Here is a 24,214-nt window from a genome sequence, read left to right as displayed (position 1 = left end):
TGCTGTTTTCTGATCAACATTGACTGCATATGTCACTGTTCCCTGATCACTGTGCCTGGATGCCAAGAACAATTGAGATATGAATGAAAGGTTTTCATGGTGAATCAAAATATCCACAGTCGCCAACTGTGAAGATATGAAATACGACATTGGAGCTGACTCACTGAAGAGTCCATTCCGGATCTAATTTTGAGCCAAGGCGCAGTTATTGTGAGAGTTCAGCTCGCAATGGTATGTGCCTAACCTCTGTAGCAGCTGGCTGTGTCAAGTACAACTCTGAAAACTGCCACGCTTCACCCAGTCTGACCTTCACCAGCATATCACACTTGCTGACGAAGGAGAATCTGTGCTGTGCGTGTAGTCTGTAAGCAGAGTAGACCTGACGAACTGGACAGACGCACACACGTCCATACACGCCGCTCATTTCCTGCCCAATGAGTTGGTTTTGGATGACATCTAAATCACTCCATAACTTCTCCCATGTGGAAAAAGAGTGTGCTGCTCTTGCTGGCAGACGCTTGCCTACTCCTTCTATCGTGTTTGGATGGAAAGTCTTGAACTTGTACTCGTCTGCACTACACACTTTGTGCATGCAACTGATGTCTGTTGTATTTTTACTTTTTTATTGCCACTAGACGCACAGTAAGCTTCCCTTAGAGGCCCCAGTCGTCTGGCCAAAGCATCATTTCTTCTTGCTGCTGTTCTACAGCAACAACACTTATTCCCCAAGTTGAATATCTTGGTTTTAAATTAGACTTATAGCCATCTTGAGCATATGTTTTGAGTAGCTCGTTTGTCTGAAAATAGGGGCAGGATCGAGCGAGACACAAACTAAAAATGTCGAAGGCAAAGCCAAATGAGAGGAGGACACCTAAAACAGAAAGTCAGAGGTCTCGTAGCACTCCCATGGGGACACCTAGCAGGATGTAGGAGGGTCAAGCTATTAGGCAGCAGTTTGATATCTCCTCTGTGTAGAACTTGTTTAGACTCTCCTGGTTACTGAGGCCCTGCAGGGAAATTGGCCTCATTTCCTTGGCTACTTCCTCTTCAATTCAGACTCTAGTGAGTGAGTCTATGCTTTGTTATGTCATTTGGAATCTAGTTTAGCCCAAGTAATCTGCAAACAGCAAAGACATGATAAGGAATTAAAATACACTTATCAGAATCTTGGGATATTACTGTGCTGCCAGTTGTTTTCAAATTAGAAATAGCAAATGAGGCAACTTCAAGGACTTGGGCTTTGGTACTAGAAGATTGATTCATGTCTTGCACACACAAAAAAATGGTGAGACACTAGTCTGCTTCCTAGCTCTAGGTGGCGCAGCATCAGTGTGTGTCATGAACTCTGACATCTTCCCTTCCATGCCACTATGTGTGTCATTAGCCTGTCTGTGTGGTTTGCAACAAAATATACAGAAACAAAAATTAGACTGGAAAAAAATGGTTACAGATGGAACAAGTTGAATGTATATAATTCTATGAAATTATGCAAAAATGACCATAAGCATGGTGAAAAAGCTATTCTATTTTAGATTAGGCCTAAGGTCAATTGCTTTCCATTGCAGTTCTTATGGTTTTAGTTGCATTGTACAGACTATTTGTTACTGAGGTCACCCCGTCAGTTAGGCAGAGCTGATGGCGTTGTAATGGGTCACCAAAGTCCATGCCCACAGGTACAGACCTTCTTTGCCGTAATAGCTACTGCAGAATATCTGACTTTGAATAGGCCATTGTTAAAATGGCCACCTAATCCTGGCAATTTATTCCAATGGTTGTTGCTTTCAACTAACTACTGTTCACTGCGTTAATCAAACTCTCTGGGCCCTATTTTGTGCCTTTGGCGCAAAAATGGGCGGAACTTCATTTCTGTTCCAATGCAAGTCTAGTGTGTTTGGGGCAATGTTGTGCTCAACTGAGCATGCCGGGGAACAACGCAATCTCGCCCCCAACATACCTGCTAATTTGGTGACAGAAAGTAGGCATAAAAGCAGGCGCATCGTCATTTTCGTGCAAGGGCAATGGTTTACTTCGGCGTGTTTGTGAATTTGGTAGACGTGCTACGCCTCAATGTGCGTTTCTGTCTCGTCTATCAGCGCATCTTCAAATGTGGTTTCAAAAAGATGCCAGTCTCAGTTATACTTTACATTGAGGTTGTAAGGCAATGAGGCAAGCCGGTGGGTTAGGGTTAGGGCTATGGTTAGTTCAGCACTTTGTGCTCTGCTCTTCCAAGCGGGTACGATGCACAAGCTGGGTGATTATTTTGTTTCCTCAATGTCAGGTACGGCATACTCAGATTTGCACTTTAACCGCCTTGATTTTGATGCAAATTAGCAATATGGCATGGATTGGCTGGTAAATGTTTACTTCCATTACACAAAAGAGCCCAAATGCGCAAATGCCCCCTTTACGCCCAATTCTACTAGCTCAACACATTTCAAAATACCAAAAGAAAGAAAACCCCACCATGCGCAGTGAGACTACACTGCGCTAGACTTGCACTCGGAATATTGGAATGAAAATGTATGAATTGTATGTCAATGTTGCAATAGCAATGTAAGAATGACAAATACTGTCAAATGCTCCAGGTTCAATTTGGTCTCTCCCAAAAATATTTTTTTTCAAATCCCTTAGGCTTGGTGTTGATGTTTCTACCTGCAGTAACAATGACACCATCATCCGTAGTGTTCTTTATCATGCTTTGATTGCATGCATGACCAAATCTTCCCCCTTTCTTTGGTTCTCTTTTCTGTTGTCAGAGCTGAATGCCTACCGTAGATGTTCATCTTATTCACTGGTTTAAAAGGCAATTCGCGGAAAGCATATGATCCTCAATGCTGATAAAGTGGAAAGCCAGTCTTACAGGAACTGACATGAGGTAACAGCACTTTACTGCCTGCTGTATTCAATGGCTGTCAGGTTAGTGGAGTGTGCCCTTTGGCAGGATAATAATTGACACACAATTATATTGTCATGTGAAGTTCAAAATCTAATCAAGTAACGCAGGGTAACTATTGCGAAAGACAACTTCCACTTTTCGAGTTGCTCTAAGAACTGTGCTCATCATGGACGTGACAGTGTAATATTACATTTTCTTTTCTTTTGGAACTACAGCTAACACCCTTGTGAATTTTCCTACACATATATATATGTTATCGCTGAGTACGTAGGATGTAGGTTATTTATTAATATACCCTCTTGACTCAAGATGTGCATACAATGTGAGTGGTGATAATTGTAGTGGTATGATATGTTCAGATTCATGCAATTGCACAAAGTACACCAGCAGTTGTTGGAAATATAAAGAATTCTGAATATATGTTTAAATCCATATAGGTTTTGCATTTTTTTTTCACCTGGTCATATTTTAGTATAAGGAGTTTGCATCCTGAAAAATGTGGGCGCGAGAGCACTGAGGAACAGTAATGGCAGCAAGGCTCCCAAAAATGAGGCATCTGACCTTTTATTCCTGTTGAGCTAGGTGCTGAAATGCTTGTCTCATCGATTTAGGATTCCTTTGTGGCACTTTATCAGTGCGCTCCTGTCATCAATACAAATTGGGTCGGCCCATGCTCGGGCATGTTTTTGCCGGGGCCATGGAGTGATTTGATGGCACTGTGAAATGCCTGGATGTTGTTTGTGTCAGCATAACCTTGGATCTTTTTAAAATGTGTGGTGCCTGGTTGATAATGTGGATGTTTCTGCAAGAGTGCTCTGGCAACAAGCTCAACAGGAAGTCTCAAATCTGTATTTCCACTTGTGTACAGTTCAAGTCTCAACTAATTCTGCCCTGCTTATTTCCTCATTGTCGCATTTTGATTAATAGACCTGACTGAGGCACAAAAACAGGAGCAGAGCACTTGAGTGGGCGAGTGTTGCACGTCAGTCAGACTCAATTAATGTGCATTTGGTTGTTTACTGTTTTGTTGTTTACTGTTTTGTTGTTGTTTAGACTGTAGGGTTACGGGTTGGTGTTTTTGTAAATCTTGCAAACCAAAGTACCCTCTATATCTCTTGAATGCGTTTCAGTTAAGGCAAACTGGACCACAGGCTGGCCCACTAAGGGGCTTGGTTCTGGACTGCATGCGGCACGCAAGTCGTTGATTGAATAACACTCTTTTATAGTGTGGACACGTGTTTCCATTCTGTTGTTCCACTGTCTGGATCTGATGTTCCCTTGCAAGGAACTCGATGGGAAACGAATCAGCAAGTAGTGTTAATTGACTAGTCCAAACAACCTGCCTGCCTGCCCTGGCTCAGATGCTCAGCTCCAGTATGTGTACCATGGTCAGATTTGTGGAGTTTGTGGATGATTCATAATGGGCTTCATTCCGTCACATTTAATCAGCTTTGCTCTCAGAGACAGAGGGATTACTGGGCCTTTGGTGTATAAAGGCCACCGGACCTGGCGGACTCTTAACACCGCAGTATTGTTTTGGTGTGCAATATGCTAATCCCAATTAGCAGTGGTGTGCAGCGGGGAATGTCACATACCACAAATCCACACGAGTCACAGACTGGAGAGTGTGTGTTTGGAAGAGAGTCAAAAGACAGTGGCAGTGGCGCCCTCATCCTTACACTCAAATTAAAAAAAAAAAAAAAAAATCCTGCCAACAAAAAAAGACAGCCTGATTTACTCCTGCATCTAGATTTGAGAAATTTTATGAATGGAAAATGTAACAATGGTATGACCTTCATTTCATGATTTTACCACACGTGGTTAATTCATCCAATCTGGATCACCAAGCAGACCAAGTGGAGGACTGCCTCTGCTGTGCCTCCACATTGTCATATGCGCGTCCAGTCCCCGTGGAAAAGTTTTACTTTTGCTAAAACGCTGGCACATAGTTGCAATTGGCATTTGTCTGTATAACACAGAACTTGTCTTGAAAATACTGTACCTGTTTAGATATCATGGCAACAACTTCAGCAAAAAGTGATGGTATTTCTTTTATACACTAGTATGCTGTTTGGAAGCAGCTTATCTATTCCATATTCGAACATTAAAACCGATGTTCTTTAAATGTTTAATGCCCCCTATCATATTTTAGGAATGGCTTGCTTGGCTGTCAACATAATAAAACAAGCAGTCTTTTACCGCAGCCAGCATTTTCAAAGCCCATTTATTATTTAATAGTTACGTTTCGTGTGTATGTGTGTCTGTGTATGTGTGTGTGTGCGTGTGTGTGTGAGTGTGTGTTTGTGTGTGCGTGTGTTTGTGTGTGTGTGTGTGTGTGTGCGTGTGTGTGTGTGTGTGTGTGTGCGTGTGTGCGTGTATGTGTGAGCAAGCGAGCAAGCGTGTGTTTGAATAAAAGTACCTCGATTTTTAGTTTCAGTTGTATCCTAATCATAAATGTTATACAACCTTAATAATGACAATTATTTACAGTTCGTGAAATCTGGCGCAAGAATATAGCCAATATATTCAATACATACATAAAGTACCGTTTCATTCAAACCTTTGTGTGTGGAGCTGTAAGTAAACTGCAGCAAAAAGATGGTCATTGTCTTTCAACTTTCTTGTTTGGGAAGGAATCCTAGATAGCACTGTCCGTTTTCCTTGTTAACCTCTGCTAGGTGTGCAGCTTTGCAAACAAACGGATTTGAAACAGTGAAAGGCAAAATCAATTCCAACTGGAACTTAGTGACCCCGAGAAAGGCAAACACTGCACTAAATTTGCACTGACCACAATACAGAGGAAAAAAAGGCAATAAGGTCTTCAGCAGTGTCTTTTATTTCATTGAAGCATAGGGTGGGTGTATACATTCTGAACACACTTGTTATATTCAAGGTCGTTGTAATTTAGGCAACCAAATTAACCAAACACCATGTTAAACCATGTTACAATCAAATTAAACCATGTTAGTGTTTTTTATTTTTTATTTATTTAGTTTTTGTAAAAAACGATTTATTTTCTATGCAATTTGTCTGCATTAGAGTCCCAGGGGAGCATAATTTCTTTTTCAATACAATACACTTTGTTCGAGGTTAATCTTGGTCACATCAGTTAAAAAACTTTCGTCTAAAATTTTGTAGATTTCTCATCTCTGTACTTTGCAAAATCCAATCTGGACTTCTGATTCTTTTTGCTGATGAGTGGTTTGAATCTTGCACTATGGCATGTATATTTCCTCTTTTAATGTCTTCAATGGTGATATACTGTAAAACAGAATCGCAACAGAATGAATTCTGAAGTCTCCAAACCAATGGTGTCTGCCAATTCATATAAAAATGCATCCAAACTAATCAGGAGAAGCTTTTTTATGCAACAACATAATTACGCAAAATACACTCCCAACAAAACAAAAAAAAGCAATTGGGAGTGGAAGACTTTGACTGGCCAAGTCATTCACCAGACCTTAACTTAAAAGAGCATGCAAAAGATTTGCATTTGCCTTCCCGAAAGGAGCTCATTTACCTGCTATTTGAATAGAAGCACCTGTGACTAAAGACAAACTGTGGCAGGGTTTTTATTTTCTGTATCTGAGTTTGCCCATCTCTGGTTTCACAATATTTTTAATTTGACTTTGAAAATATATAAAATATCGAAAATATCTAGTATGGGCTGGCCACTTTGGAGGCAGTAAGTCAAATTTGTTTCCTTTCAGGGTTGGATTCCGCCAAATTTGCCCATTGTCACCGATTCTGTTTCTAAACTTTATGGGCAGAATTTCTAAGAGCAGCCAAGAGATTGAGTATGTTCGGTTTGGTGATCTCAACATTGCATCTCTGCTTTTTTGCAGACGATGAGGTGCTGTTGGCTTCTTCAAGTCGTGATCTCTAGCTCTCACTGGAGCGGTTCGCAGCCAAGTGTGAAATGGTTAGGATGAAAATCAGCACATCCAAAACTGAGACCATGGTCCTCAGTCAGACGAGGGTGAAGTGCCCTCTTTGGGTCAATACCGTTGTGTTTATGCCGGTCGTATCATTTTATTTTGCTGTATTCATCCGCCACACCTTAAAAGTTGGTCCATGATAATATTGTCTGTCAATAATTTGGTCCTTGGTGCTAAAAAGATTGGGGACCGCTGCTGTAATCTATAATTAGTTCTTTGATTTTGTCTAAGTTGAGAACAAAATTGTCCTCTCCCTCTTTATAGATCAGGGGTGTCAAAAAATTTTTTGTCGTAGGCCGCATCGTAGTCACCGTTTCCTTCTGAGGGGCATTATGACTGTCAACCCAAATACGTAAATGTATGAACGAAATTTTTGTATTGATACAAGTCGATGCACAATTTGTCTCCGTGGGCTGAATATAATTACATTTTGGGCCAAATATGGCCCGCGGGCCAGAGTTTAACACTCCTGCCATGGATGGTGACTTTATGAACCAGGTCCCTCTGGATGTAAATTTGTCCCCTACTCTGATGAGGCTGAGGATGTTTGTTTCAGCTGCAACCAGCTCAGTGGCCTAGTAGTAGGCCTAGTAGTAGTAGTATGACCCGGCCGGGTCATACCAAAGACTATAAAAATGGGACCCATTGCCTCCCTGCTTGGCACTCAGCATTAAGGGTTGGAATTGGGGGGTTAGATCACCAAATGATTCCCGAGCGCGGCACCGCTGCTGCTCCCCTCTCCCCCAGGGGATGGATCAAAATCACATGGGGATGGGTTAAATGCAGAGGACAAATTTCACCACACCCAGATGTGTGTGTGACGATGATCATTGGGACTTATAATGTGATGAATGCTGCACACAGTGACTTTTGCAGCGTACATCGGCATTGAACCAGGGCTTCTGATTGGAGAAAACACAAATAGTCCAGGAGGGGATGCAGATGGAGGTGCACCACCTATTGTCGCTGCTTACAGTGTCTGTGTTTTCATGAATGCGCTCCGTAGCTTCCTTGAAAATGCACATTGCGAGTTATGTGAATGGATTGTGGATGCCATGGCAAAGGCATCTGCTTTAACGTTGTCTGAGCTTTTTGGAAAGCCGGGATCATTGCTGAAGAGCAACATGACAACGAGTGACTCCCACAATGACGAGAGGCAACTTGTCTAATGGTGAATTTGTTCAGCTGTTAATTTGGATACAGAAGATAAGGACTTTAATGGATTTGTGGATAAAGATTACTATACATTGTTACATATACGTATATATAGAATAAAGTACAACCAAACACACTGACTTTCTCTCGTTACCAGTTTTGTATAGGCTACTGTGTGTGTGTTTTCTGATATTCATTCTGATTCATTCACCAATTATAAAGTGGTGATGTGGGTGTCGTTCCCCCATTGAGTTGTGTCGAGAACATCATTTATCTAGTCAAGTCTATTCTGAAAAAATATATTTCTAATCTTGACTCCCCTCCAAGTCTATCCCTTATGTTCAATACGGCTGTGGCTGTGCCACTGTTTGATGTTGGATTATTTCTTCACAAGACACCCTCTTCTGTGTTTGCCTTAAGGCATAGCACAGTTAAAAAATGAGCCACCACTGACCACAGAAAGCTAATAAATGGTGTGAATCAATAGAAAGACTCTCTAAAAGTGGGTCACCACTGAACTGAGCACATCATAACCAAGGAAATGAGATTGGATGAGAATGTCACTGTGGGCGCTTTCAAATGGGGAAAAGGATCAATAGCCTAGCAAATGACACAGATCAATCTCACCAGTGACTGCTCTGGACACTGACTACTCCCGTAACACAGATCATGGGAATTACGTGTGAGGAACAGTCAAATTAAAGAAGTGGTAATGAATGGCGGGTCTCATCTGAGGGCCATATTAACAATGATGACTTATGTCTCTTTTGGCAGAAACCCAGCTCACAGCGTTGAAACATTACTACTATGTACGGGCAACCCTGGTCGAGTGGTGATCTCAGATCACCTGTCCCTGTGGGGACCCTGGTTCAAGATCTTCCCCAGACACGTAGCTGCAGTGTCATTGAGCAAGACACCAAAACACCCCCAAACTCTTCATTGGGCTTTTTTCCCTTTCCGAAGAAGCTTTGCAAACATTTCTGTTTCTTGCTCATATTTGCTTGCTTCGCGGGCTCGACTGAGGTGACGTGTCACGTGACTGAGACGAGCGTCTTGACCTGAACCGGCGGATGTAATTGGGAGAGAATCGCCAATTTTTTTATATTTTTCAAAATAAATTTTTACTCATTTTTGCTAGCTTTGCGGGCTAGACTGGAGAAACATGTCACATGACCGGGGCAAGCGTCTTGACCTGAATTAATTGATCGTCGATTAAATTAAATTAAATTGTTTTTTTTTTTTTTTCTGTGCGGCTTAGCGGACCGGTACCAAGTGACCCACGGACCGGTAATGGTCCGCGGACCGGGGGTTGGGGACCACTGGTGTACATGACAAAAAAGAGGCTTTTTCTTCTCTAACTGGAATTCATTTGAAGCTGTGTAACAATAGACAACAAAAAAGTATTCAATAACGTACATTAAGTTGAAATGTAGTATTTTTGTAAAACATGTTTGTGACCACACGTATACTTTATTCTTTCAAATGATAATGCACAGTAAAAACAGTCCCTGTTTGTCAACACCATCAATATAGAAAAAAAACCTAAAATGTCGAGTCACACTTTTTTAACTAAGGAGAGGTTTTGCAGTTTAGAGTCGGACTGAAATCGTTCAGTTCCTTTAATTTTCATACGTTTCCATTGTACCCCAGCTGTGCTGTGCTGTGAATTTTTATTTTGCATCAGCTTTTTACACACTGAGAGAATGGGAGAGCTCAAGACATTAAAACACAAGTATCTGACAGACTCTCTGCTGAATGATTAGGTTAAAAACTTCTATACTTCTGATGTGTTAGAATAAAAGATTCTCTCTGTGCAGAGAGGAAGGATATTTTTTGTAACGCTTCTCCCAGCACATGACATTTGTCTCTTGTGAAGATTTGACAGTACAATTTGACAGTGCAATAATACTGTCTCATAGTTCTCAACCTTTGTTTCAACATTTTGATGTTTCCTTCACACATAATTACTATTTAGGGCCCTCTTAAGATGATTAGAATATCGCACTAATAACATCAACAAGACTGTGACGCAAATGCCATCACACTGAGTTCTTGCAACCGAAATAATTTGTTAAATCATCTGTGGTTCAGTCGACTGATCACTAACTATGCTGCAAGTTGCATCATCAAGTTTTCTGTTCACGTAACCATCTGATTCCTGTTATTGTCGGCAAGAACCAGGAGTCTGCTACATGAAGATTATTGGAATAATACAGAGCCAAGAAACTGTCGACTGTATATCGAGGGATATTTTCTTGTTAACATAAATGGGGCATAAAATTCTTGGCTGAAAAACAGCTCAACTGCAAGGATCATCATCACAAGCACTAAAATCCCAGTGTCCTGCTGATGATCCTCCAAAGACTGTTTTATTTGTGCTGATGTGGCAAATCACCTTGGTCAAGCTTTTTGTTTTTGTGAACATCAAATATAAGTAAAATTGATGAATCTCATTAAATGAATAATGTCTGTTCAGAGATACTACCAGTCAAATGCAGCAGCAGAAGTGAACACATGAGCAAGACATGAAAACAAGTACCACAAACAAAAGCAAAGATTGAAAGAAGACAGATGGAATTTTAAAGGGGTACACAGTCCCAAATCAACTTTTTTTGCTGATAAACTGTATAAACAGGTCTCTGCTAACATGTTCTGGTCATTATTTTGGCATTTTAGTGCATGTTTGTTAAAAGCCTGAATTTGGGGCAAAAACTGTATCTGTGGCGCCATCTTCAGGTTAAATACTGCACTTTCATGTGAATTTGGCTTTCTGTCCTGTGATTGGACGGGCAGCGAATCCTGATGTCACTTCCGGAAATTTGATGTCGTTGCTCTGCCGCTGTGGGGTATACAAGTGGATCAGTCACGTACACAACTCCGCAGCAAGTTGCAGTTGTAATCGTAGTGCTTGCGAACCACCGTATATCGATTTTCCGGTTTGTGATTTTTTTTTAGCATAGCATTTATTTATTTAATGTAACTTGTCATAGAGAAGCTATTATTGAGGTCGTAGTTTACCCCGATCTGGCCCAATATTAGTGAGGGGTGGAGCAAGAGTCTTGTAGAGGTATAGTAAGTTAATATAAGCAAACTGACAAAACAATAAACAAACATCTGGACAAGAAACAACGGGTTAGAGGGAGCTGATTGGTAAACACAAGGGACTAGGATGACAACAGGTGCAAAGAAACCCTAACAAGAAGACCAAAAAAAGCACTGACACTCAAGACATACAACACAGTGTCACACTTGAGTCCTTGAAAGCTGATATCTTGCATGTTTTAGATGTTTTCCTCTCCCAACACACCTGATTCACATTATCAAGATCGTAGGTAGGTACACGTGTGAGGTAGGTAGGTAGGTAGGTAGGTAGGTAGGTAGGTAGGTAGGTAGGTAGGTAGGTAGGTAGGTAGGTATACAACCAGACCAAAAGACTGGTGGACAAACAAATATTGGTTAGCTGATCAATCAGAACGTGTACATACAGCTCTTGAAGAGTTTGCTGGGAAAGTGCAGTCCAAAGGGCTTACTTACCTCAAAGCGGAAAAATTATTGTTTGGATTTTAAATAGTATATCTTTTGTGATGACGCGTCTCTCCCCAATATGTCTCGTGTGTGTGTGTGTGTGTGTGTGTGTGTGTGTGTGTGTGTGTGTGTGTGTGTGTGTGTGTGTGTGTGTGTGTGTGTGTGTGTGTGGATATTTGTTCGGTTGCCGTTCTTAAATCGTACTGGAAATAATAGAGACAAAAGCAAATATTCCCCCCCAATTGCTCTCTTTATCCTCTTTTTTAAATTTTGAGGCTGGATACACCACGGAATGTTTTGTTTACCAGTCTGTCGCAAGGCTCCTCATCACTATATACGTGTAATATGTGACTATTATTCACCGTAGAGCTGCTAGTTTTATTGTTTTAACATAATTGAAAGATTTGAACACAAACAATTTACTGATTAAGACATGGAATTAAGTTGAGGCATGATCAAAAGTCATGAGACGAATACTATAACCACACATGTCCCCTTTCAAGAATAAGACATTAGATTCATTTAATGGTCATTATAAATGGATTATTAAACATAAAAGACAGGGATCTGTGTCCTGCCAGTTATTCTGCTGCAACCTAAAACACATAAAACACAACATACATACATGAATAAAATGTTTTAGCGGTGGTATAAAGAGGATGATGAAAGAGTTGGAGACAATCACATTTTTGAAATTTTGTACTGTCTTTGTGTTTTTAAGTTTTTGGGAGAATGATGTCACATTTGACAGAAGGGGCTAATTTGCTTTCTGGGAGAGACAGCCGTGGGTCCATTGTGACTCACATCGCAAAGAGAACTTTGTGATCAGAATTATTTTGGTCATCATTATGAATCCACTCTTGACTGAGATAAATATTAATAGTTTCAATCAATGCTCAATTTACATTGGAGCAGAAATCCAGAATGGTGCAGATGGAATTCAGGACCATGGACAGCATCTCCATAGCCTGTGAGTTGCAGTTTTGGATTAAATAGGAGAACTAAACTTATATGTTGTCATCGCAATGTCTCATCAGTCTTTCAGTGAGCACTCGTGCGTCAAAGGCATTTCCTTGCCTGTTTCATTACCTCTGTAAAACTCGAGGTTACACTGACTTTCTAACTTCTTGGGCTCTGTAGATCACACATTACATTCACCTCAAAGTGGATCACACAAGGGTAGTTTTATTACTCTGTCATGTGACATTTGAGGTGGCATTTGATGGCTGATGTGATGCATGTGTGGAGGAGTTGCATTTGAAAAGAAAAATTTAAAAAGAGGCTTCGTATGTACAATTAGGTGTAAGGACACCGTGCGATGGTTGTGTACTTCTCGTGTGTGTCTCCATATTGTTGCCTGTTAGTTGCGATCACACATAATTGCTCATTTGAAAATTCAGAGCAATCAGTAGCGCTGGGAGTGAGGAGCGAGACAAATGAAGTGAGCATCACAACACCAAGGATGACAGAGAACGCCACTTGATAGAATTAATTGATGAACTTCAGTGAGTGCTTAAATACCTTCACTGTGCTTTTCAGCCCCCCTCTTTGAAAGGAAATGTATTCTGCATAAGAACATGAGTGGTGTTGTGGTTAAAGGGAGTTGATTGTCACTATTATTTTTCACTCTGACAACCTTGTGCAAGTGCAAGAGGCGTAGCTGTGTTCATAACGAGCTTGCTGTTCAGCTGACGGCTCTACAATACTTGTCACAAAATAATGTCCTCCAGTCAAATTTACATGATTCAAATGTCTGAAAATGTCAGTAGAGATCCAGTGAAACTTTTGATACTCCCTTTTTTACTTTTAATTCACTTGGAACTTATAGCTTATCGAGCTACATTACAGTGAAAAGCGATAGATAACGTGTCAAAAATGCCGTAATACCGCTTGTGGTTTGTGGAAAAATAGTGACCTTATTTTGGATGTCGGCCAGGGTCTTTCAAGGGTCAGAACACCACTGTCCTGTTCTGTATCCACATCGTAGTCTGTGGGACAGTGACCCACTCTGTACGCCCACCATTTTCACACAGCTACAATTCAAATGCTCTATATAATCCCGATTTGCGAAGATTTTCAAGAGTGAAAGACTTCAAATGTGTGACAACATGTTTTGCACCGAGGGGCTGACAGTAATGCGTCCCCAGGCCCCACTTCAATACAGCTGTAGAGACTTGGGGGGAAATTATATAACCAGTAATGACTTGAATGCAGGAAGTAATAGATTGTGCTTGGCTGCAAAACTGCAAATATTTCAGCACTACTGTGTGCGGTATGGCATCCCTTTGGACAAAACACACGAGTTTAGTGACAGTGTATGTAAAATCTCGACCTTTTGCTGCTACTGTTTCAGCACTAAACTATTGCAGACAACAGTGTGGAGAGCGACACCCACAAAGTGATCACTGCTTAGCAGAGAACAGATCAATGATATGAATCATGAATACTACTCTACTGATAGAAGATCTTGTTGTTCAATTATGTGCTTGCATTCATAACATTATTATTCTAAAGATAAAGCATGGTGAGAAATTGCAGTATGGTCGAGATGTGCATGGTTGAGGACCAAAAAGCAGTGCTGCAGGGAGGCAAGAAGAGACAGGTCTTTAATCTAAAACCAAAAAAGCAAACAAACAAGGCATGTGGAAGGAAAAATGCTAAATCCAGAGGCCCCCAAAAAAACAAAGACACAAAGTAGCAAACCAAAGGATTAGACTCAGACATGACAGACACCCACATCACCAATAACACTGCAAAAACTGAAAGCAAACAGGGAACTAAATACAAACTGATGACACAACGATCAACACAGGGAGAACAGGTGGACACAAAAACCAGACATGAAACAAACCACAAGAAAAAGAAGAACGCCGAATTTTAAACACAGGCGATGACAGTATAACAGTAGTGTGGGTGACTGAGGATGTAACGGTCACTTCACATGACTTGCGTGCAGACCGTGTGTGTTCAGCTATGCCGTGTAATACGTTTGTGTCAACGAATGTGGTGTTTGGCACAATACTGAAAATGTAAATGCTGTATTTTCCGCACTATAAGGCGCACCGGATTATAAAGCGCACCTTCAATGAATGGCCCATTTTAAAACTTTGTCCATATATAAGGCGCACCGGATTATAAGGCGCATAGAATAAATAACTCGACGTTGCTCAAATGTTAATGCAATCACAATATAGTAACACTCGAAATAGTGAAAACAACAATATATCAATAACTCAACGTTGCTCAAAAGTTAATATCACACAAAACACAAAATAAACACGTACGTAAAGCTTACTTTAATAAATTAGTCCTCATCCACGAATCCATATTGGTCCATATATAAGGCACACCGGATTATAAGGCACACTGTCGGCTTTTGAGGAAATTTGAGGTTTTTAGGTGCGCCTTATAGTGCAGAAAATACAGTAGATGAAAAGATCTCACTGGCGGTGAGCTATCAAACCTGGAGATTGCATCTGTTTTGAATATGTTTCTACTGAAGGTGCATAGATAAAGAAATGAACATTGATTGAAAAAAGATTGATATTACTTTCAGTATTCAAAACATTGTTACAAAATACACAATCTCAAAAATTTCTGCACATTTTCTGTTCCGCTGCTTTACGTATATGAACTTCTTCAAAAGATCAAACTTTTCATAATGCAATAAGGCATCTTGGATTTGAAGGCCTTCACATTTGTGTACATATAAAGCCAGTTCAGGTCACTCAGCTCAGGGAATTGCTTAAATTTCCGCATTAAATCCAAAAACAAGCTGATCTCATCTTTGAGCTCCCACACTTGGAACACTTTTCTCAAACTAAACCAGCAGACAAAAGATTGGTAAAGTATAGTTAGGTCCTGGTAAACCACATTGGTTTCCTCCAAGAACGTAACAAACTGACAATGATTGCTCCTATGAATTTGACAAGTTTTACAACTGGATCCACAACATGATCTCGCTGCAATACAGACTTAGAGACTCCTGATGAATGATGCAGTGAAGGAAAATAATGTCTTGCTGAGAGTTTTGTTCCTCACATGTTGCACAAACAAAGAGGATTAATTTAATATATGATGCAGTGAAGGAAAATAACGTCTTGCGTAGAGTTTTGTTCGTCACATGTTGCTCAATCAAAGAGGATTAATTTAATATAGGAGGAAATTGAATAATAGGTTCCTTATTCGCTGCAGAAAATAACTTATATTGCTTAGCGGTCTGTGTTGTAGCTCTGAATATGAATGGCACAAATCCTCTTGACAAAATGTCACGCTATCGAAATGTTGATTTAAATGTTGTGTGGCGACCAGTTTTGGCTGCCCAAGGACAGCTTGGATAGGCCCTGTGACCCCCATGAAAATAAGAGGTTTTAAATAAATGGATGGAGGAATGTTTAGAGTACTGTTTATGATGGTCATTTTCTCTTCTTTCTGTCCAGGTTCATCTTGGTCTTCAGCTGCCTGGTCCTCTCAGTCTTCTCTACTATTCCAAGTCACCAGGATTTCTCCTCTTATTGTCTGCTTATTTTGGTACGATACAAAAGCGGGATTTTTAAGTTGCAACATTACTATTCACCACTCGATGACACATGTAGCCACCTGTATTTGCACCAGGTATTATCCTGCACTATATTACAATGTGAGTAGGCCTACAATTGTTTTGCAGATTTGAAATGACATACAATTAGAGCTGTGTATCATGGCCAATTTCCTAAATCGATTCGATTTAGATTCTGAAGGTTGTAAATCGATTAATTGCAATTCGATTTAGTTCGAATCAATTCAAACTGCTCTTAAATAAAAAAAATAGCTCACCTCTGTTGAAACATACATGCTTTTATTTTTTGTCGGCAGGTTTCAGGTGCAAACTTGAATTAAACTTCACATTAAATGTAAAAAAAAATTCTCAGTCTGAAAAGTGCAAGTGACCGTACATTAACAACAAATCGTATAAAGGCATTGTTTCAGTGCAAAATAATAACAAATCTAAAAGTGAAATTTACCTCTCAAGGCAAATCCTGTTACTTTTGTAAATTTGACAGTTCACACTGACTGGCCAGTGGAGACTCGGATGGTAATGTTAGTACATCCCTCAGTTTCTTTTGTTTTGCCCCGGGCAGCTATTAGTGTGGTACCTTGTCAAGGGCTTCAAAGGTTTCTAGTATTTCTACAATAACTGAGGTCCGCTCCGCATATCTTGCACACCACCTTGGATCTATCAACATGGGATCTCGTTGTCCTTTGTTATTTAAATGCAAAATTTATCCAAATGTCAGACTTCAGCTGGGACGACTTGCTGAGCGATGTTTTACCTGCCTCTGCCATTTTGTAAATTCGCGCTTGAACGTCTTCAAGCATGACGTCATCATGCACGAGATTGCTGCGGGCCTGCGGCAATAAAATAACTCTCCTGTGCGCACCATGGGTATATTACGATTATCGATTTAATGTCTTATGATTTACTGTCAAATTTTAATGGTATTGATTCCAAAATGATTTTTTTACTCAGCCCTACATACAATGATATTAAAATTTTGAGTGAATTCCTTTTACAGAGGTATAGCTCAGTGGTAGAGTGGTTGTCTTCCAACCCAGAGATTGGGGGTTTGATCTTCAGCCATTGTGACCATGTCGAAATATCTATGAGCCAGATACTGAACCCACAGTTACTCCTGACGCTGCGTCATTAGTTGGGAAATGTGGAAGTCAGTGTTAAGCACTTTGAGGGCCTCAACAGGTGGAAAAGTGCATGTGAAAAAAAATGCACAAAATGGGCACTTATGTTGGTTTGCTGTTCAGCAGTTTTATGCCATGCTTGAATGCTAATTTTTATGTTTGAGAGCCCATTGCACTGGAAAAAAATAATCACAGCCCATTATGTGGTTGTTTTTTGATTGTTCAAACTCTTTGCTGCTAAAGGCTTAATTTTTTTACATGTGCATTCAGAGATGTATTCTGAAAAATGAAATCTATTAATATACTACAATTCCCATTGATTCAATCAATATAACAGACATATGCACAGATTTCATCTATTTTATTTATTGCTATGTTTGGTTAGGAACTGCGTGGACCCCAATATTACTGATGATACACTGTGGCCCCCTTCCTCACTTAAATTGCCCATCTCAGATTTAGACAGTACTCATGACTCATTCTGAATATATAAACACCACATCAGTGCATTCTGCTAAGACTATTAATACATCATTTGTTGAACATCCTGCAGGAGTTTGTCATGATTGTGGTGTTTGGCTTGGAGTACATCATCCGCATCTGGTCAGCAGGATGCTGCTGTCGCTATAGAGGATGGCAGGGACGACTCCGCTTTGCCAGAAAGCCTTTCTGCGTCATTGGTGAGTTATTACAGCATCTCACCCCCACTTCCCACAATAATGTAATTTCGCAGTCAGTCTTACTTTTTCCTCTTTATTTTTTCCAATGCCTGTTGCATCGTCTTATTCTCTCTCTGCAAGACAAAATATACAACTTAAAGTTAAGTCTTAGAAAATATTCCATTGCATGTGACTGACCAGCGTTTGCACATGGCATTGAGTGCTGTGGTCGAAGCTCATAAGAGAAGAATGCATTTACGTAATGAGTTTGCATCAATGGCCTTTTATTTTTCCAATATTTAGACACGAATCCCTATGCTGTTTCTTGGAAAGAACAGTTGGAAAGACTGATGGAAGGGGAATAAGACTCATGGGTCACATGTGACCCCGCTATGTTCATGCTAACGTTGATGTGTTTGTTTATGATGCTGCTGATCTCAGGAGGATTGTGGAAACAGACAAGCAGCAATGTGCAGTGTGCACCATTAAACGACAGAGTGGTGAAGTTTGAACTTCAACACTGCTGCTGCTGTTAAACAAATGATCTCTCTTTGAATTTTATCATTTATTTATTTCTTTTCTTCCCTTTAACTCTTCATACAGCTTATGCCCTTGGGTTCATCACCCGTGGGAGTGCGCCATACATAGGATACCATCTACCACCACCTCCCTGTGCCCTTAGCCTTATCCAATTTAAGGAAATCCAGATGTAATGGAGGAATATGATAAATGTCATGGCTCTCCCTGGAACTTTACATAAAAAAAAAAAAAAATCTCGTTACAACCTTGTTCATTTCTGGTCTGGATACTTTGGATACTTATTTATTTATTTATTTATTTATTTATTTAGACAGGACAGTACTAGTTTGATGAACACTAAGGATATAGACATATATACAAACATCCCAGTGTAAAACCAGTCGGAATTAGCCAGAGCTAAATTTCATCCGTTGTCCTCGTGACATAGAACATAGACAAACAAATAGACATTAGACATTACATTAACTCAGCCTGACAGAGCAGACATACAGATAGATAGACGAGTAAATTATAGGGAGATAAAAAAATAAAAACATAGTATAACAGGTTATATATATCCACACTGTGGAAAAAACTATTCTAACCGTCCCAGCAGACTATTTACTAAAAGTGATTACAAGTTTGTGAGCATTTTGGCCACTGTTTCAGTCGCCTTTTAAAAGCATCAAAAGAGGGGATCTCTCTAATTGAGGCAGGGAGTAGATTCCAGTATTGACAGCCATATATGGAGAGTACGCTCTTAGCAAAAGTAGTTCTTCTATATTCAATTTCACAATCACCCCTGGATGTTGACCTGGTACTGCGTACGCCAGGACTGAGCAAAATACGGCCCGCGGGCCACATCCGGCCCGCATGAGGCCAATCGTAAATTATATTTGATTACAACTTAATTTAAAAAGAAAAAATCAGTGTCGTGCGTGCAATACAACTGTTTTACTTTTATTTTGAAAGGCGCCGCACTTCGATGTAGAGTACGTGTATATGAGCTATGCGTGAAGGTGAACAGTGCGAAGTAATGCTGCCCTCGAAATGTGTGCTGACCCTCAGAAAAGAAAAGTTGACAAGGAGTGCCGTGTTTTCAACAAGACATAAACTGCCAAGTATTTCTTTACAGAAATGAAAAGTAAAGCCATGTGCCTGATTTGTGGTACACAGGTCACTGTGTTTAAAGAATATAATTTGAGTCACCACTACACAACCAAGTATGAGAAAAAATACATCTGTCTGATAAACAGCGCGCAACAGAGGCTGATGCATTGCTAGCAAAACTGCAAGCCCAATAAGGACTTTTTATCAAACTTCACACCCAGAGATGCAGCGGCTTTGTCATTTGAGGAGAAGTTAAAGAAGTTAAAAATAGATTGTACTGATTAATGATTGTTTTTTTATTTGACCTATACACCACAATTTCACATAGCTTAATATAAATATAAACAGAATAATTGTATTCTTCTTATTACCAGTACCAGCTATTTAAAATAAATAATTTAGTGCAGTTTACAATGGAAGAAAATTGAGCAGGTTTAAGTTATCGTAGGTATGGCCCTTTGACACAACTCAGGTTTTCATGTGGCCCCTTGTAAAAATTAATTGCCCACCTCTGGCGTACGCAGTGTTTTTTATGGATGAATTCCATAAGAGAAGGAGAAGTGCCATTAGCGACAAAGTACTTGACATTTACACAAAAACACCACAGCAAAGCGACCGACCGTGAACTAAGACAAAGGCTTTGTACGGTACACACTTGAGATCAGATAAAACGCTCCAAAAATGATCAGTTGACAAATTTTCTTAAAGCTCCAGTCATGATAGTGAAGCCTCACATCACTCCTTATGTCTGTTGTACTCCGGGTGAATCTGAAACCTTCTCTGTTGGTTGCTGGATTTGGCATACCAGACATTTCTCTTACATTGACTGCTGTTCCAAACATGATAGCTTTCACATTTTTACTGGCAAGATGATGTTTAGTTTAGAAGTATTGCACTCAAAGTCCAATAAATATCCTTCCATCACTTTGTGGCTTCAGGACACCATGTTCTTTCTGAAGCTTGAGAAGATTAGATACACTTTGAGCGGGGTCCATTGCTGCGGTTTTCAGAAAATGGCAACCCCTAAAAGCTTATTTTAAAGACTTGAAGCGGTTGCCCTCCAAGATGGATCCCTGTCTCAATTTTTGATTTTTCTTTGTTTAGTTGCTTCCATTAAAATGAACAGTAATATGCACACATGTTGTGTTAGGCATATTGTTTTCAGTTGACTATATTGCATTGACTCAGAGTTGAGCTGCTGCTCCTCCGCATTGAGAGGAGTCAGATGAAGTGGCTTGGGCCTCTGATTAGGATGCCACCTGGACGCCTCCTTGGTGAAGTGTCTGTCCCACCGGAGACAACTCAGGGCAAGCTGGAGAGACTATGTCTTCAAGTCTTCCCTGGGAATGCCTTGGTATCCCCAGGAGGAGCTGGAAGACGTGGCTGGGTAAATTTGAATATTGGATGTCTGGTCTTCCCTGCTGAAGCTGCTACGCCCATGACCCGCCACCGGATAAGTCATAATGGATAGATAGTTAGCTGGATGGATGGATGGACAGACGGACAGACAGATTGATGGTCCAGTTTGTTTATATGCATCTTATGTCCAAATGATACCGCTTCAATATAAATAACATACTATGAATTGTGAGTTTATGAAGATTTTGAAGTGTTTCAATGCTAAAAGATTATTCTTGAATATTAGCAAGAGCTGGATGAAGTGGCTGGGGAGAGGGAAGTCTGGGAGTTCCTCCTAAAGCTGCTGCCCCCGCAACCTGACCCCGGATAAGCGGAAGAAGATGGATGGATGGATGGATTAGCAATACCGTATTTATGGGTTTTAGTTGTATGAAGATAGACATGGGGGCAGTGTGCAGGGACCAATACAATACAACATTTTCGACTTTCGAGAGGTTAGTGCTGCAACACCTGGACACCCCAGGAAAGTATGCCAGGATCCTGTTTGTGACTTCAGCTCGGCGTTCAACACCATCGCTCCTGACATCCTCCAACAGAAGCTCATCCAGCTCGCGGTGCCTGCCTCCACCTGTCAGTGGATCACCAGCTTCCTGACCAACAGGAGACAGCGTGTGAGGCTGGGGAGCATCACATCTGACACCCTGACCACAAATACTGGAGTCCCTCAGGGATGCGTCCTCTCCCCACTGCTCTTCTCCCTCTACACCAACGATTTCTCCGCAAGTGACTCTTCTGTGAAGCTCCTGAAGTATGGAGACGACACCACTCTCATCGGACTGATCCAGAACGGTGATGAGACTGCGTACAGACAGGAGGTGGAGCGGCTGGTCCACTGGTGCAGCCAAAACCACCTGGACCTGAAGCCGCTCAAGACTGTGGAGATGACAGTGGACTTCAGGCGAGGCCCTTCACCACTTTCACCCCTCACTATCCGCAGTAATACCATTCTCTCATCAGACACCTTCAAGTTCCTGGGAACCACAATCTCTCGGGACCTGAAATGGACCGGCCACATAGACTCTGTCCGGAAGAAGGCCCAGCAGAGGCTGTACTTCCTGAGACAGCTCAAGAAGTTCAACCTGCCGCGGGAGCTGCTGAAGACCTTCAACACTGCCATCATCCAGTCTGTCCTCTGCACCTCCATCACTGTCTGGTTTGGATCAGCCTCCAAACAAGACAAGCACAGACTGCAATGGACAATAAGGACTGCAGAAAAGATAATTGGAATCAACCTCCCATCTATCCAAGACTTGTACCTGTCCAGGACCAGGAAACATGCAAGTAACATCTCAACAGACCCTTCGCACCCAGGTTGCAGCCTGTTTGAACTACTCCCCTCCGGACGCCGTTAAAGAGCTCTGTACACTAAAACCAGCAAACACAGAGACAGCTTCTTCCCCCAGGCTGTCGCTCTGATGAACTCACACCACTCTTAAGAGTCTCAGAGTCATTACTGTGCAATAACATCCCGCTCTCCACACCTTTTTTGTCTACACTGTGTGTACTAGAAGAGGGATCCTCCCATCTGTGGTCTCTTCTCAAGGTTTCTCATTTCCCCTAGCTGGAGTTTTGAGTTTTTCCTTGCCCTCTTGGGAGTTTAAGATCAGTTTAAGATCAGGGGATGTTTGAGAATATCTTTCGTTTTTCACATGTCCTGAGTGAGAATATCTTTCGTTTTTCACATGTCCTGAGTGTTGTTGTTAGTCACCTAAATGTTGAATAGAGGCTGTGATTTACCGAAGTCAAATTCCTTGTTTGGCACGCTCAAACATGGCGAATAAAAAACTCTTGAATCTTGAATTATTTACATAGCTCATTTTACAACAGCTGCAGCTGTAACAAAGCGTTAAACCCCTAAAAGCTTAGGTAGGTTATAGTAACTATATCAATGGGGCAATCAGAATTCAGTGAAAACATGAAACTGAAACATATAGAAGCAGAACAGTACGTCAGTCAAAAGCCTTTTAAAAGCATTTTAAAAATAGACAATGAAAGGTCTTGCCTAACATTCAAGGGAAGGTCAACAGAAAAGGCTGGATCTAAGGCTCCGCTTTTAGATTAAACGAACAACTGAAATCAAGTTTCTAGGTATTATGATTGACAAAATATTTAACATGGAACATGTTAAATCACAGGTATCTCATACTATTGCACAAGTTCAAAGAATCATAGACACAAGAATGCTTTGCTTTTGTTGTATAATATAATATAATTCATTGTTTGTATTGTCTTCCTTCCATATCTGACTTTTTGCATTGAAGTGCTTCCAAGACCTACACTGAACTGCTCTTTTTCCTTCAGAAGTGTGGAGTTGATGTAATTAATAGAAGTGGATATAGGGAGCATATAATATTTATATATTTATAGAGTCCAAATCATTAAAAAATGATAAATTAGTGGAATATAACTTTCTTAATATTATGTATATCGGTCATCTCCAACTTTTACCAAATAATAGTGTGTAAAACAAATTCAAAAAAAGAGAACGAGTTAAGAGTAATGGAGAAACCATTTTTGTTTTGTTTTGTGTTTTTTATAAACCAGAACCTAGAACAAAATAAAAAGAAAGTTTTGTTTCAATCTAAGGTGTCAGTTTGTGGAACAATCTTGATGAAATCTAGACAGCAACTTTCAGTTAGGTCATCACCTCGCCCCATCCCCTGGCCAGGAAGGAGGGGGCAGGAGAAATAGTAGAAGTGAGCAAATCGGGCAAAATAAAGGCAAGTGTATAAAAATAAGACTTTAATCGTTTTGAATATTTCTACAGAGGTAGCAGCTCTGATATCCGTTCCGGAGCTCTGCAGCCTAAATAGAAAATGCTCTCCAACCTTCATTTTGGATCTCTTGAGTCGCTAAAAGTGCAGTGTTCTGTAACCGAATGTTTCGTGACGAGACATTATCAGTGTGGTTCCGTTTTATTTCTGATGAAAGGGAATGGTTGAAGCATGAGTAGAGCTTGGCAAAATGTATGATACATAATCTCAATAACCACTGTGACTTGAAGAATAAGAGAATCATAGCTGCAGCCTGCCACCAATGGTAATGAGGCATTCAACATTGTTATCAAGATGGAAGGAGTCATGCGTGCCTTTATCGAAAAAAATAGAGTAGTGAACCACTTAGAAATTTTTATGCTGGATGTTAGCATGAATTCAGATAAGAATGACAAAGAGTCACAGCATACCATGAATTTGTGCGTTCATGTCTTTTGTCGGCGTCTTTTGTTCTATCAAACACAAAATTAATTGGGAGTGTATAATCTTCTTGGATAGTTTTTTTCTACACAAAGCAGTAGATTACAAATACTGTGTTCTTGT

At 40.5% G+C, this 24,214-nt stretch overlaps 1 protein-coding gene across 5 annotated transcripts in view; it reads left to right on the top strand.

Moving 5' to 3' along the window:
* LOC148398675 (potassium voltage-gated channel subfamily KQT member 5-like) overlaps positions 1-24,214 on the top strand; it is a 91,179-nt gene that overhangs the window by 37,269 nt on the left and 29,696 nt on the right. For 4 of the 5 annotated variants that reach the window (XM_088374709.1, XM_088374706.1, XM_088374705.1 and 1 more), the window contains exons 2-3: positions 15,954-16,044; positions 17,744-17,870. In XM_088374709.1, coding sequence (XP_088230835.1) covers positions 15,954-16,044; positions 17,744-17,870 — 218 coding nt within the window. Of the gene's footprint in view, positions 1-2,770; positions 2,876-15,953; positions 16,045-17,743; positions 17,871-24,214 lie in introns of those variants that run through there. The other variant, XM_088374710.1, reaches the window with a different exon arrangement.

Source organism: Syngnathus floridae, chromosome 4 (genome assembly GCF_059516105.1).
Source record: "Syngnathus floridae isolate MCC-2025c chromosome 4, RoL_Sflo_1.0, whole genome shotgun sequence".
Classification (NCBI taxonomy): Eukaryota; Metazoa; Chordata; class Actinopteri; order Syngnathiformes; family Syngnathidae; genus Syngnathus; species Syngnathus floridae.
This window is presented reverse-complemented; position numbering and strand designations above follow the sequence as displayed.